The 13369-nt window shown below is 42.2% G+C and overlaps 3 protein-coding genes across 3 annotated transcripts; all 3 read right to left on the bottom strand.

The window, feature by feature from the left end:
* On the bottom strand, positions 1–2502 carry LOC112219864 (hydroxycarboxylic acid receptor 2-like). Its single transcript, XM_024381366.2, has one exon. The coding sequence runs from the start codon at positions 2320–2322 to the stop codon at positions 1240–1242; it is 1083 nt and encodes a 360-aa protein (XP_024237134.2). The 5' UTR covers positions 2323–2502; the 3' UTR covers positions 1–1239.
* Positions 2503–3599: 1097 nt separating this feature from the next.
* Positions 3600–7226, bottom strand: LOC112219758 (density-regulated protein). The gene is made up of 4 exons (XM_042302023.1): positions 7076–7226; positions 4103–4219; positions 3881–4020; positions 3600–3744 (listed from the first exon to the last, which is right to left on the bottom strand). Exons 1-4 carry the CDS (start codon positions 7209–7211, stop codon positions 3700–3702), a joined length of 438 nt encoding a protein of 145 aa, XP_042157957.1. The 5' UTR covers positions 7212–7226; the 3' UTR covers positions 3600–3699.
* Positions 7227–9596: 2370 nt separating this feature from the next.
* LOC112219624 (hydroxycarboxylic acid receptor 2-like) lies at positions 9597–13295 on the bottom strand. The gene has a single exon (XM_024381043.2). The coding sequence runs from the start codon at positions 12062–12064 to the stop codon at positions 11006–11008; it is 1059 nt and encodes a 352-aa protein (XP_024236811.2). The 5' UTR covers positions 12065–13295; the 3' UTR covers positions 9597–11005.
* Between the last annotated feature and the right edge of the window lie 74 nt (positions 13296–13369).

Raw genomic sequence — 13369 nt, 5'->3', positions numbered from 1 at the left:
AATTTGCATAAATTTGCATGAACTGCAATGATTTCAAAGTCAAACAACAACACAGTGGTAGACATTTTAAATGCTACTGCTCTTTCACCATTTCAGCTACAAACATTGAAACAACTAACATTTTTTTACTTTATACATTATACCTATTTAAATCATTTTTCATTATCATAAAATAACCCACTAACAGTAATATTTACTCTTGAACTGGTAAAGCTAGAGACACTAAATTAACTTTCTCATGTTCAGGCTATCCTATCAATCAAATCAATCTTTCCACCTATCTATACTTTTTGAACTATAACAATAAAAAATATACAAAAATTAACATGGTTTTGAATGAGAAACATAGTAATACAGTGGTAGCTATTCAAAACGGTCCTGCTTCTAAACCAATGACGCTACAACAGCTTTAAAACATTCAGGCTATAAAACAGGCAGGCTATCCTAAAGTCAAATTTCCTATAACCCTTTATGAACTATTTTGATTTGCATAAATTAGCATAACACTTCATGGATTCAATGCCAACCATAAGAACACAGTGGTAGACAATTTAAAAGCTACTGCTTTTTAACAATTTCAGCTACAAACATTAAAACAATTAACATTAGTATAAAATAACCAACAACACTAATAGTAACTCTTGAACTGTTCAAGCTAGAGACACCGAACCAACTTCCCATGTTCAGGCTATCCTATTCTATCTATTCTATTCTATCTATCTATTTTCAACTATAAGCAGTCACTATCATTGCTACTGCAGTCACTATAACTACGATAACTCATTTCCCAACCATAAATACTTTAAGACAAGCTAGCAAGCACACATATTTTCTTTAGGAAATGTACTTTTCTAGTTCACAATGAATTTACTTGAATCACCAGCAAATACACAAAACTCAAAGACAAAGTATTGTAAATATGAAATATTACATGAAAGATTCCACTGTTATACTGCAAACAAAATCTTAATTGAACGAACCAATTAATGAATTTCTACTTTTAGCTATGGAACATCAACATAACATAAAAATGTTAAAATTCGTATCTAACAGACAACTATCTCCACCTTCCTTGACTTCCTTCACATCTGGTTAATATTCTTTAGAACACACCATATTCCACTAGAGTAGAAGAAGAAAAATCATACAAAGTCAGATATTTTGTTCTCCTTGTGTACCTTTTCATAAAAGCGTCTCAGAGTAAGCCTAGGAGTGCTGATCTAGGATCAGTTTTGTATTTTACATCACAATGAATAAGTCTGAGACGCTTTGCGAGTATAGGCCCTCACCCTGGACCAGTGATTGGAAGTTACTACTCCTCCCTGACACTGTATTTGCACTGCTGATCTCGGTCCCAGTCTCAGGCGAGGCTGGCCGTACCTCCTCCTCTTTCCTCCCCAGCAGTCTATTGAACAGCTTCTGGAAGTTCCCACTGAAGGCAGAGCTGGAGAAGTAGTACACGATGGGGTTCAGCACGCTGTTGAAGTAGGTGAAACACACAGAGGTGTAGAACGCCAAACTGGCCTCTTTGAAATAATGGCACTCGTTGTACCAGGCCTTGAGGATCCACACAGCGATCCGAGACACTGTACTGGGGAAGAAGCAAATTATGAAGATGAGTGCCACGGCCATGACAAACTGCACCGCACGTTTGATCTTCCCCCCGGTGTCGATTGTCTTGTTCTTCAGCTGCCAGGTGATGCAGACCGTGCAGAAGGTGACAATGGCAGTGGGCAAGAAGAACTGGGTCACGTATAAGGTGTTGTGCCACGTAGACAGCGGGCTGAAGCCCATGCAGATGTTGAAGCTCTCGCACTGTGTCTGGTTGTTGCGGTAGAAGAAGTGTTTGTTGGTCAGCAGGTACCCGGTTGCAGCGATGATCATCCCCCACAGGCCCAGAGACACCCACAGAGCATAATTCAGGCCCATCCGGTTGATCTTGTTCATGGGGTGAACGATCTTGAGGTAACGGTCGACAGCCACTGCAGTGAGGAAGAAGATGCCAGCGCCGCGGTTGACCGTCAACATGAACAGCATAATCCGGCACATGGCATCACCATGGATCCAGTGCTTGCCGCGTCGGTAGTAGTCGGCTCTGAATGGAAGACAGAACAGGACGATGGAGTCGGCAACGGCCAGCTGTGTGAGGTAGACAGAGTTGGGCTTCCAGGTGTCCATGTTTAAAATAAACATCCACAGAGCCACAACATTCCCCATCAGCCCAAACATGAACTCTAGCACCAGGATGGGAGGCAGGACATGGTCCAGGATGGGAGACTCAAAGGCACAGCAGTGATCTTCTGTAGTAGTGAAGTTTGCCATGGGTCAAACGATACGCTTTTAACAGGAGAGACTGTCTGTGTGCTGCTTTGCTCCTCTCTGAAAATAGTCAATATTGATAGTGTTGTCTAGGCACCTCCTGCATTTAACCAGGGATTTTATTGTGGGTGGTCATGCAAACGATCTTCCGGTGCCAACAATGTGGAGAGAGTGTGTGGGTGTGCAGTGTGTTATCTCTTATGGAGCTCTGTAGGCAGATGGCTCTGAGTGAGTACACCAACAGCCCAGGGATTATGGGGTGTTGGGTCCCAAAGACCCTCCCCCTTAAGATTCATATGCTTGTCTCACTACTGTGCTGTTGCTATGTGTCTGATCTCTGACAATATACTTTGCACAAGCTATCTACTTTCATCTTTGCGCTTAAGGCCTAGCAAGTGTGCCTGCATGCTGGGTGTGAGTCAGACCGAAACTAGATAAAGAGAAGTAACAAGTGTCTGGTTTTGACATTTTGATCTTGTGAAAAGTGGTCAATGCTAATGAATTCAGAGAAGCTACTGTCCTAGGTTACCTCAGCTTATTGCTGCACATATACACTGAAGTAGATGATCACACCATCAGGGAAGTGATCAAAGTATATAATCAGCTGCGCCCTTTGGTTGGTTGCAGAACTTACTGTGAAACATGCATGCTGTGCTTCCATTGTTAACTTCTCTCTGCAATTGCATTAATAAAGGTTTGGTTTATTTAAAGAAGATAGTCTGACTGCAGATTTCACCAATAAGCCAATGATTGACAAGGAACAAGGAACCTACCCCGACAGGGGTCATTATAAAACTATTATGCTGGTGGAAAGATCATACTCGTGGGTATATAAGGGAGCCCAAGGGTTCCCAGAATACAGTTAACTTAAAGGTCACAACACCTGGTCTGGTTCAGTAGGCACAAATTGGAAGAAAATGTGCCTAACGAAGCAGTTTTAAAGGGAGGTCATCTCGGACTCTTATCTATTCTTTATCATTGTGCTAGGAAATTTGCTTGTTTGAGGGAAACACCATCCATATTTTGCATCCTGAGATGCCAGTGAGCCTTATCCAATAGTTAGACAAATAGATCCTGGTAGATGTGATTTAAAATCCTTTCAGAAAATGTTAACTACCTGATTATGTGCAGCCCAATCACCATAATGCATATTTCCAAGCATGTCACTGGGTTCCATTGGCCCCGTCCCTTTCCCAGAGAATATAAGAACTGAGAACTGAAAATAACTGAAAAATGCCAAAAGGGAGTGGCCAAGTCCACAGTTTATATACAGTAAATAAAATAGATATAAAACGACTCCTTTTTTATGTTAATGTGTACATTTGGCCAGGTTGTTGTTACATGTTGCATCCATTTTCAGTAAAAGTGCACGTCGGGTCTTCACTTCTTGACTTCTCCAAGATCTTCAATGCTGTCGTCATCCACCTACAATGGAAAGACAGATGGTTAGTGTGTGTAATATATATCTCATTCAGGTACACACAGACTACTCGTCTATTTCCTGTAACTAACTTTTTTCAGCCATCTATGTGGCGTTGGAGAGTAAACACAGCCGTCTTACCTCAGGCCACTTTTCCTGAATGACATTGATGATGTCATCTGTAAAATCTCCCTGAATGATGATTTCATCCTCCGCCGTCACCGAGGCGCCGCAGGAGAACTTCTGGGCAAAGAATCTCTGAGCCTCTTTAAGGTCAATGTCTGCAGGGAGGAAGGGGTCTGGGGGTCTGTCCATGTCTTTAACAAGGTGTTTACAGTAACAGGATGTGACCGTCAGTCTTACCAAAGGTGTTCATTCCACAGACTCGGGTGACATATTTCTTCTTCTCACGGGGGATTTTAGCTATCAGTATTTTCTGAGGGACAGTCTTCTTTTTCTGTTTGATCTGTCCTCTGCCACCTAGAGAGAGTCAGCACAGATGGGTTAGAACAGGGTTCTCCAATGCCAGTCCTCAGACACCCCCTAGCAGTTGCAAGTGCTTGTTCTATTTCAGCACTAAGACCTGATTTAACCAATGAACCCCAGTGATTTAGTCTGGAATAGAGCAAATCATATAACAAATGTTATTTGTCACAGGTGCCGAATACAAGAGGTGTAGACCTTAACGTGAAATACTAACCAACAAATGCAGTTCAAGAAATGGAGTTATAAAAATATTTGGTAAATAAACTGAAGTAAAAAACACGAAGAGTAACAATAAAATAACGAGGCTATATAAAGGGTGTACCGGTATCAAGTCAATGTGCGGGGGTACAGGTTAGTTGAGGTCATTTGTATATGTAGGTAGGGGTAGTGACTATGCATAGATAATAAGTGCGAGTAGCAGCAGTGTAAAAACACTGGGGGGGGGGTCAATGTAAATAGTCCGGGTGGCCATTTGATTAATTGTTCAGCAGTCATACGGCCTGGGAGTAGAAGTTGTTGAGAAGCCTTTTGGACCTAGACTTGACGCTCCGATACCGCATGCCGTGCGGTAGCAGAGAGAACAGTCTATGACCTGGATGACTGGGTCTTCCTCTGACACCGCCTAGTATATAGGTCCTGGATGGCAGGAGGCATGGCCCCAGTGATGTATTGGACCGTACACACTACCCTCTGTAGCACCATACAGTCAGATGCCGAGCAGTTGCCATACCAGGCAGTGATGCAACCAGTCAGGATGCTTTCAATGGTGCAGCTGTAGAACTTAGCTCATAGCTGGGTTTCCCTTTGTAGTCCGTAATAGTTTACAAACCCTGCCACATCTGACAAGCATCAGAGCCAGTGTAGTAAGATTCAATCTTAGTCCTGAATTGACACTTTGCCTGTTTGATGTTTCACCTGAGGGCATAGTGGGATTTCTTATAAGCATCCAGATTAGTGTCCCACTCCTTGAAAGTGGCAGCTCTAGCCTTTAGCTCGGTGCGGATGTTGCCTGTAATCCATGGCTTCTGGTTGGGATACGTACGTACGGTCACTGTGTAGACAACAAATGGAGTTATAAAAATATTTGGTAAATAAACTGAAGTAAAAAACACGAAGAGTAACAATAAAATAACGAGGCTATATAAAGGGTGTACCGGTATCAAGTCAATGTGCGGGGGTACAGGTTAGTTGAGGTCATTTGTATATGTAGGTAGGGGTAGTGACTATGCATAGATAATAAGTGCGAGTAGCAGCAGTGTAAAAACACTGGGGGGGGGGTCAATGTAAATAGTCCGGGTGGCCATTTGATTAATTGTTCAGCAGTCATACGGCCTGGGAGTAGAAGTTGTTGAGAAGCCTTTTGGACCTAGACTTGACGCTCCGATACCGCATGCCGTGCGGTAGCAGAGAGAACAGTCTATGACCTGGATGACTGGGTCTTCCTCTGACACCGCCTAGTATATAGGTCCTGGATGGCAGGAGGCATGGCCCCAGTGATGTATTGGACCGTACACACTACCCTCTGTAGCACCATACAGTCAGATGCCGAGCAGTTGCCATACCAGGCAGTGATGCAACCAGCTCTAGCCTTTAGCTCGGTGCGGATGTTGCCTGTAATCCATGGATTCTGGTTGGGATACGTACGTACGGTCACTGTGTAGACAACATAGTCACTGCACTTATTGATAACGCCGGTGACTGAGGTGGTATACCCCTCAATGCCACTGGACGAATCCCAGGAACATATTCCAGTCTGTGTTAGCAAAACAGTTCTGTCGCGTAGCATCGGCGTCATCTGACCACTTCCATATTGTGAGTGTCACTGATACTTCCTGATTTAGTTTTTGCTTGTAAGCAGGAATCAGGAGAATATAATTATGATCAGATTTGCCAAATGGAGGGAGAGCTTTGTACGAGTCTCTGTGTCTGCAGTAAAGGTACCTAGTTTTTCCCCCCTCTGGTTCCACATGTAACATGCTGGTAGAAATTAGGTAAAATGGATTTAAGTTTCCCTGCATTAAAGTTCCTGGCCACTAGGAGCACTGCTTCTGGATGAGCATTTTCTTGTTTGTTTATACAGCTCGTTGAGTGCGGTCTTAGTGCCAGCATCAGTTTGTGGTGGTAAATAGATGGCTACGAAAAATATGAAAACTCTCGGTAGATAGAGTGGTCTACAGCTTATCATGAGGTATTCTACCTCAAGCGAGCAATAGACATCGCGCACCAGCTGTTATTGACAAATAGACACACCCCCACCCCTTGTCTTACCAGATGTAGCTGTTCTGTCCTGCCGATGCACAGAAAACCCAGCCGGTGAAACATAAGATATTACAGTTTCATGTCCCGTTGCTCGGATAGTCTCGAACGAAGATCATCCTGTTTATTCTCCAATAATTTCACGTTGAATAATAGAATGAATGGTAGAGGTGGGTTACCCACTCGCCGACAAATTCTCACAAGGCACCCCAATCTCAGCTCCCTGTATTTCCATATTTTCTTCACACGAATGACGGGGATTTGTGCCTGGTCTCAAAGTAGTAGTAGTAGTCGGACTCATTAAAGAAAAAATCTTTGTCCAGTTCGAATTGAGTAATCGGGATTCTGATATCCAGAAGCTCTTTTTGGTCACAAGACACAGTAGCAGCAACATCACATACAAAATAAGTTAAACAATGCGACAAACACCCAAATTAGCACAGTTGGTTAGGAGCCCGTAAAACGGCAGCCATCCCCTCCGGTGCCATTGAAGCAAATGTGTACAGGCTGGGGGGTCCCTGAAGGTTGTGCTGGGATACACTGGTTTAGGATTTGAGGAAGAGAGAAGAAATCAAAATGAAGAGGAACTCAGACCTCTCTTCTGCTTCTTCTTTTCATCCTCCTCTCCAACAAGGGGCACCTCTACACCGCCAGTGTCCTGCTTGGAAGCATTTCCTACCGGACCAGTAAGGCATAAGAAAAAAAGTGTTTTTAATAAGACATCATTCATTATTGCCCACCTCCAGAGTATTTGCCCATCTACCTGTTAATGCCGCTTAATGTCGCTAAAAGACGCTGATTTCAGAGAGCTACCCTGCCCAGCTAGTTTTCTCGAGCAGCCGGCCCTTCCCAGCGCCAGACTGTGACGTCACCTGCAAAGCATCCTCTCTTTCTCTCGTCTGTCTGAACGTTCTCCATCCACCCACCAACTGCGCTATTGGCTTAACTAAACACTGGCCAAATATAATCAAACGTTTATATATATACAGTGCCTTGCGAAAGTATTCGGCCCCCTTGAACTTTGCGACCTTTTGCCACATTTCAGGCTTCAAACATAAAGATATAAAACGGTATTTTTTTGTGAAGAATCAACAAGTGGGACACAATCATGAAGTGGATCGACATTTATTGGATATTTCAAACTTTTTTAACAAATCAAAAACTGAAAAATTGGGCGTGCAAAATTATTCAGCCCCCTTAAGTTAATACTTTGTAGCGCCACCTTTTGCTGCGATTACAGCTGTAAGTCGCTTGGGGTATGTCTCTATCAGTTTTGCACATCGAGAGACTGACATTTTTTCCCATTCCTCCTTGCAAAACAGCTCGAGCTCAGTGAGGTTGGATGGAGAGCATTTGTGAACATCAGTTTTCAGTTCTTTCCACAGATTCTCGATTGGATTCAGGTCTGGACTTTGACTTGGCCATTCTAACACCTGGATATGTTTATTTTTGAACCATTCCATTGTAGATTTTGCTTTATGTTTTGGATCATTGTCTTGTTGGAAGACAAATCTCCGTCCCAGTCTCAGGTCTTTTGCAGACTCCATCAGGTTTTCTTCCAGAATGGTCCTGTATTTGGCTCCATCCATCATCCCATCAATTTTAACCATCTTCCCTGTCCCTGCTGAAGAAAAGCAGCCCCAAACCATGATGCTGCCACCACCATGTTTGACAGTGGGGATGGTGTGTTCAGGGTGATGAGCTGTGTTGCTTTTACGCCAAACATAACGTTTTGCATTGTTCCCAAAAAGTTCAATTTTGGTTTCATCTGATCAGAGCACCTTCTTCCACATGTTTGGTGTGTCTCCCAGGTGGCTTGTGGCAAACTTTAAACGACACTTTTTATGGATATCTTTAAGAAATGGCTTTCTTCTTGCCACTCTTCCATAAAGGCCAGATTTGTGCAATATACGACTGATTGTTGTCCTATGGACAGAGTCTCCCACCTCAGCTGTAGATCTCTGCAGTTCATCCAGAGTGATCATGGGCCTCTTGGCTGCATCTCTGATCAGTCTTCTCCTTGTATGAGCTGAAAGTTTAGAGGGACGGCCAGGTCTTGGTAGATTTGCAGTGGTCTGATACTCTTTCCATTTCGATATTATCGCTTGCACAGTGCTCCTTGGGATGTTTAAAGCTTGGGAAATCTTTTTGTATCCAAATCCGGCTTTAAACTTCTTCACAACAGTATCTCGGACCTGCCTGGTGTGTTCCTTGTTCTTCATGATGCTCTCTGCGCTTTTAACGGACCTCTGAGACTATCACAGTGCAGGTGCATTTATACGGAGAATTGATTACACACAGGTGGATTGTATTTATCATCATTAGTCATTTAGGTCAACATTGGATCATTCAGAGATCCTCACTGAACTTCTGGAGAGAGTTTGCTGCACTGAAAGTAAAGGGGCTGAATAATTTTGCACGCCCAATTTTTCAGTTTTGGATTTGTTAAAAAAGTTTGAAATATCCAATAAATGTCGTTCCACTTCATGATTGTGTCCCACTTGTTGTTGATTCTTCACAAAAAAATACAGTTTTATATCTTTATGTTTGAAGCCTGAAATGTGGCAAAAGGTCGCAAAGTTCAAGGGGGCCGAATACTTTCGCAAGGCACTGTATATATATATACAGTGATAATTAAAATCATATTGTACATGGTATAGAACAACATGTATTCACATTTGCTTTTATGCAAACACATTGCCAGTGTACTTACTAAACCATAGACAACCTCACAAAACACATTTGTCTCACTTGGAAAGTCAGTGTATTTGACATCTTTCAATGAAAATAATCTCTCTGGAAATAATCTACTTGAATCATTGGTTTGTGGAAATCACAATGAATTAGTGTGCTTGCTGAAGGAAAGACCACTCTAGATGTATTATGCACAGTTCAGACACAGAACTTATGGCAAGTCAAAATGAATAAAAATTAAGAGCGGGCTGGCAAGGTTGAGAGTTATTCTTGACATGGGATTGGTTTCATCCAACCGCTCCTCAACACCCAAGGCTTCCTAGTTGGATTTGGGTCGAATTCAGGCATAGCAGTGAAATAACGAAAAAAGCCAATAAAGACGATTCACACACCTGTTCAGTGATGAATTTAATGTTTTAAACAGTGAATATGATTGCTGTAATGTGTCTTGGCTAATGTAACGTGTCTTCAGATTTCATGACTCCCTTATACTAAGGAATCGTAGTCTCCTCATCCTTAAAATAAACCATGAGATATGTGAGAGAGCAATATTACTGTGCAACGTAGACATTCTATTTTCTCCCGCAAAACTATGTGTTTATTGATGTAGTGCCAATTGGCTATGAATGTTTCCACTTCTTTTGAGAAGTCTGTTTTTACCGTCAGTTGCTGGTTTCAAAGAGCACAAAAAATGTCAAAAACCATGAGCCTTTTAGCAATTCAACCTCCACAGAAACCATCTTAATATGCATTACCATTTCTCCCGACACTGCTCTCTAAAACTTTTATCAAATATAATTTATTTTAATTAGCATACATTTGCATAAACTGTCATGTTTTTAAAGTCAAACAACAACACAGTGGTAGACATTTTAAATGCTACTGCTCTTTCACCATTTCAGCTACAAACATTGAAACAACTAACATTTTTTTACTTTATACATTATAACTATGTAAATCATTTATCATTATCATAAAATAACCCACTAACAGTAATATTTACTCTTGAACTGTTAAAGCTAGAGACACAAAATTAACTTTCTGTTAAAGCTAGAGACACTAAATTAACTTTCTCATGTTATCAATCAAAACAATCTTTCCACCTATCTATACTTTTTGAACTATAACAATAAAAAATATGCATAAATTAACATGGTTTTGAATGAGAAACATAGTAATACAGTGGTAACATTAGTATAAAAAAAACACCAACACTAATAGTAACTCTTGAACTGTTCAAGCTAGAGACACTGAACCAACTTGACATGTTCAGGCTATCCTATTCTATCAAATAATCAAATCAAATCTACCTACTTTTTCAACTATAAGCAGTCACTATCATTGCTACTGCAGTCACTATAACTACTATAACTTATTTCACAACCAAAAATACTTTAAGACAAGCTAGCAAGCACACATATTTTCTTTAGGAAATGTACTTTTCTAGTTCACAAGGAATTTACTTGAATCACCAGCAAATACACAAAACTCAAAGACAAAGTATTGTAAATATGAAATATTACATGAAAGATTCCACTGTTATACTGCAAACAAAATCTTAATTGAGCGAACCAATTAATGAATTTCTACTTTTAGCTACAGAACATCAACATAACATAAAAATGTTAAGATTTGCATCTAACAGACAACTATCTCCACCTTCCTTGACTTCCTTCACATCTGGTTAATATTCTTTAGAACACACCATATTCCACTAGAGTAGAAGAAGAAAAATCACACAAAGTCAGATATTTTGTTCTCCTGGGTACCTTTTCATAAAAGCGTCTCAGAGTAAGCCTAGGACTGCTGATCTAGGATCAGTTTTGTATTTTACATCACAATGAATAAGTCTGAGACGCTTTGCGAGTATAGGCCCTCACCCTGGACCAGTGATTGGAAGTTACTACTCCTCCCTGACACTGTATTTGCACTGCTGATCTCGGTCCCAGTCTCAGGCGAGGTTGGCCGTACCTCCTCCTCTTTCCTCCCCAGCAGTCTATTGAACAGCTTCTGGAAGTTCCCACTGAAGGCAGAGCTGGAGAAGTAGTACACGATGGGGTTCAGCACGCTGTTGAAGTAGGTGAAACACACAGAAGTGTAGAACGCCAAACTGGCCTCTTTGAAATAATGGCACTCGTTGTACCAGGCCTTGAGGATCCACACAGCGATCCGAGACACTGTACTGGGGAAGAAGCAAATTATGAAGATGAGTGCCACGGCCATGACAAACTGCACCGCACGTTTGATCTTCCCCCCGGTGTCGATCGTCTTGTTCTTCAGCTGCCAGGTGATGCAGACCGTGCAGAAGGTGACAATGGCAGTGGGCAAGAAGAACTGGGTCACGTATAAGGTGTTGTGCCACGTAGACAGCGGGCTGAAGCCCATGCAGATGTTGAAGCTCTCGCACTGTGTCTGGTTGTTGCGGTAGAATAAGTGTTCGTTGGTCAGCAGGTACCCGGTTGCAGCGATGATCATCCCCCACAGGCCCAGAGACACCCACAGAGCATAATTCAGGCCCATCCGGTTGATCTTGTTCATGGGGTGAACGATCTTGAGGTAACGGTCGACAGCCACTGCAGTGAGGAAGAAGATGCCAGCGCCGCGGTTGGCCGTCAACATGAACAGCATAATCCGGCACATGGCATCACCATGGATCCAGTGCTCCCCGCGTCGGTAGTAGTCGGCTCTGAATGGAAGCCAGAACAGGACGATGGAGTCGGCAACGGCCAGCTGTGTGAGGTAGACAGAGTTGGGCTTCCAGGTGTCCATGTGGAAAATAAACATCCACAGAGCCATAACATTCCCCATCAGCCCAAACATGAACTCCAGCACCAGGATGGGAGACTCAAAGGCGCAGCAGTCATCTTCTGTAGTAGTGAAGTTTGCCATGGGTCAAACGATACGCTTTTAACAGGAGAGACTGTCTGTGTGCTGCTTTGCTCCTCTCTGAAAATAGTCAATATTGATAGTGTTGTCTAGGCATCTCCTACATTTGACCGGGGATTTTATTGTTTGCAGTCATGCAAACCATCTTCCGGTGCCAACAATGTGGAGAGAGTGTGTGGGTGTGCAGTGTGTTCTCTTATGGAGCTCTGTAGGCAGATGGCACTGAGTGAGGACACCAACAGCCCAGGGATTATGGGGTGTAGGGTCCCAAAGACCCTCCCCATTATTGATTAAGGGGACCTTAAGATTCATATGCTTGTCTCACTATTGTACTGTTGCTATGTGTCTGACACTATACCTTGCACAAGCTATCTATTTTCATCTTTGCGGTTAAGCCCTTAACCTGCAGGCTGGGTGTGAGTCAGACCGAAACTAGATAGAAGTAACAAGTGTCTCATTTTGATCTTGTGTAAAGTGGTCAATGCTAATGAATTAAGAAAATGTACTGTACTAGGTTACCTCAGCTTATTGCAGCACATATACCCTGAAGTAGATGATCACACCATCAGGGAAGTGATCAAAGTATATAATCAGCTGCGCCCTTTTTGGTTGCAGAACTTACTGTGAAACATGCATGCTGTGCTTCCATTGTTAAAGTCTCTCTGCAATTGCATTATTGAAGGTTTGATTTATTTAAAGAAGAGTCTGACTGCTGATTTCACCAATAAGCCAATGATTGACAAGGAACAAGGAACCTCCCCCGACAGGGGTCATTATAAAACTATTATGCTGGTGGAAAGATCATACTCGTAGGTATATAAGGGAGCGCAAGGGTTCCCAGAATACAGTTTAACTTAAAGGTCATGACACCTGGTCTGGTTCAGTAGGCACAAATTGGAAGAAAATGTGCCTAACGAAGCAGTTTTAAAGGGAGGTCATCTCAGACTCTTATCTATTCTTTATCATTTTGCTAGGAGAGTCGCTGGTTTGAGGGAAACACCATCCATCTTTTGCATCCTGAGATGCCAGTGAGCCTTATCCAAAAGTTAGACAAATAGATCCTGTTAGATGTGATTTAAAATCCTTTCAGAAAATATTAACTACCCGATTATGTGCAGCCCAATTTCCTATAATAATATCACCATAATGCATATTTCCAAGCATGTCACTGAGTTCCATTGGCCTCGTCCCTTTCCTACAGAATATAAATACCTTAAATGGGTCTCATTAAATGGGTCTCATTAATTGAAATACAATGGCAGTATAAACATACATTGCAGACAGTACAGTGAGATGTACTTACAGGGT

The sequence above is a fragment of the Oncorhynchus tshawytscha genome, linkage group LG20 (assembly GCF_018296145.1).
Source record: "Oncorhynchus tshawytscha isolate Ot180627B linkage group LG20, Otsh_v2.0, whole genome shotgun sequence".
NCBI classification, from domain to species: Eukaryota; Metazoa; Chordata; class Actinopteri; order Salmoniformes; family Salmonidae; genus Oncorhynchus; species Oncorhynchus tshawytscha.
This window is presented reverse-complemented; position numbering and strand designations above follow the sequence as displayed.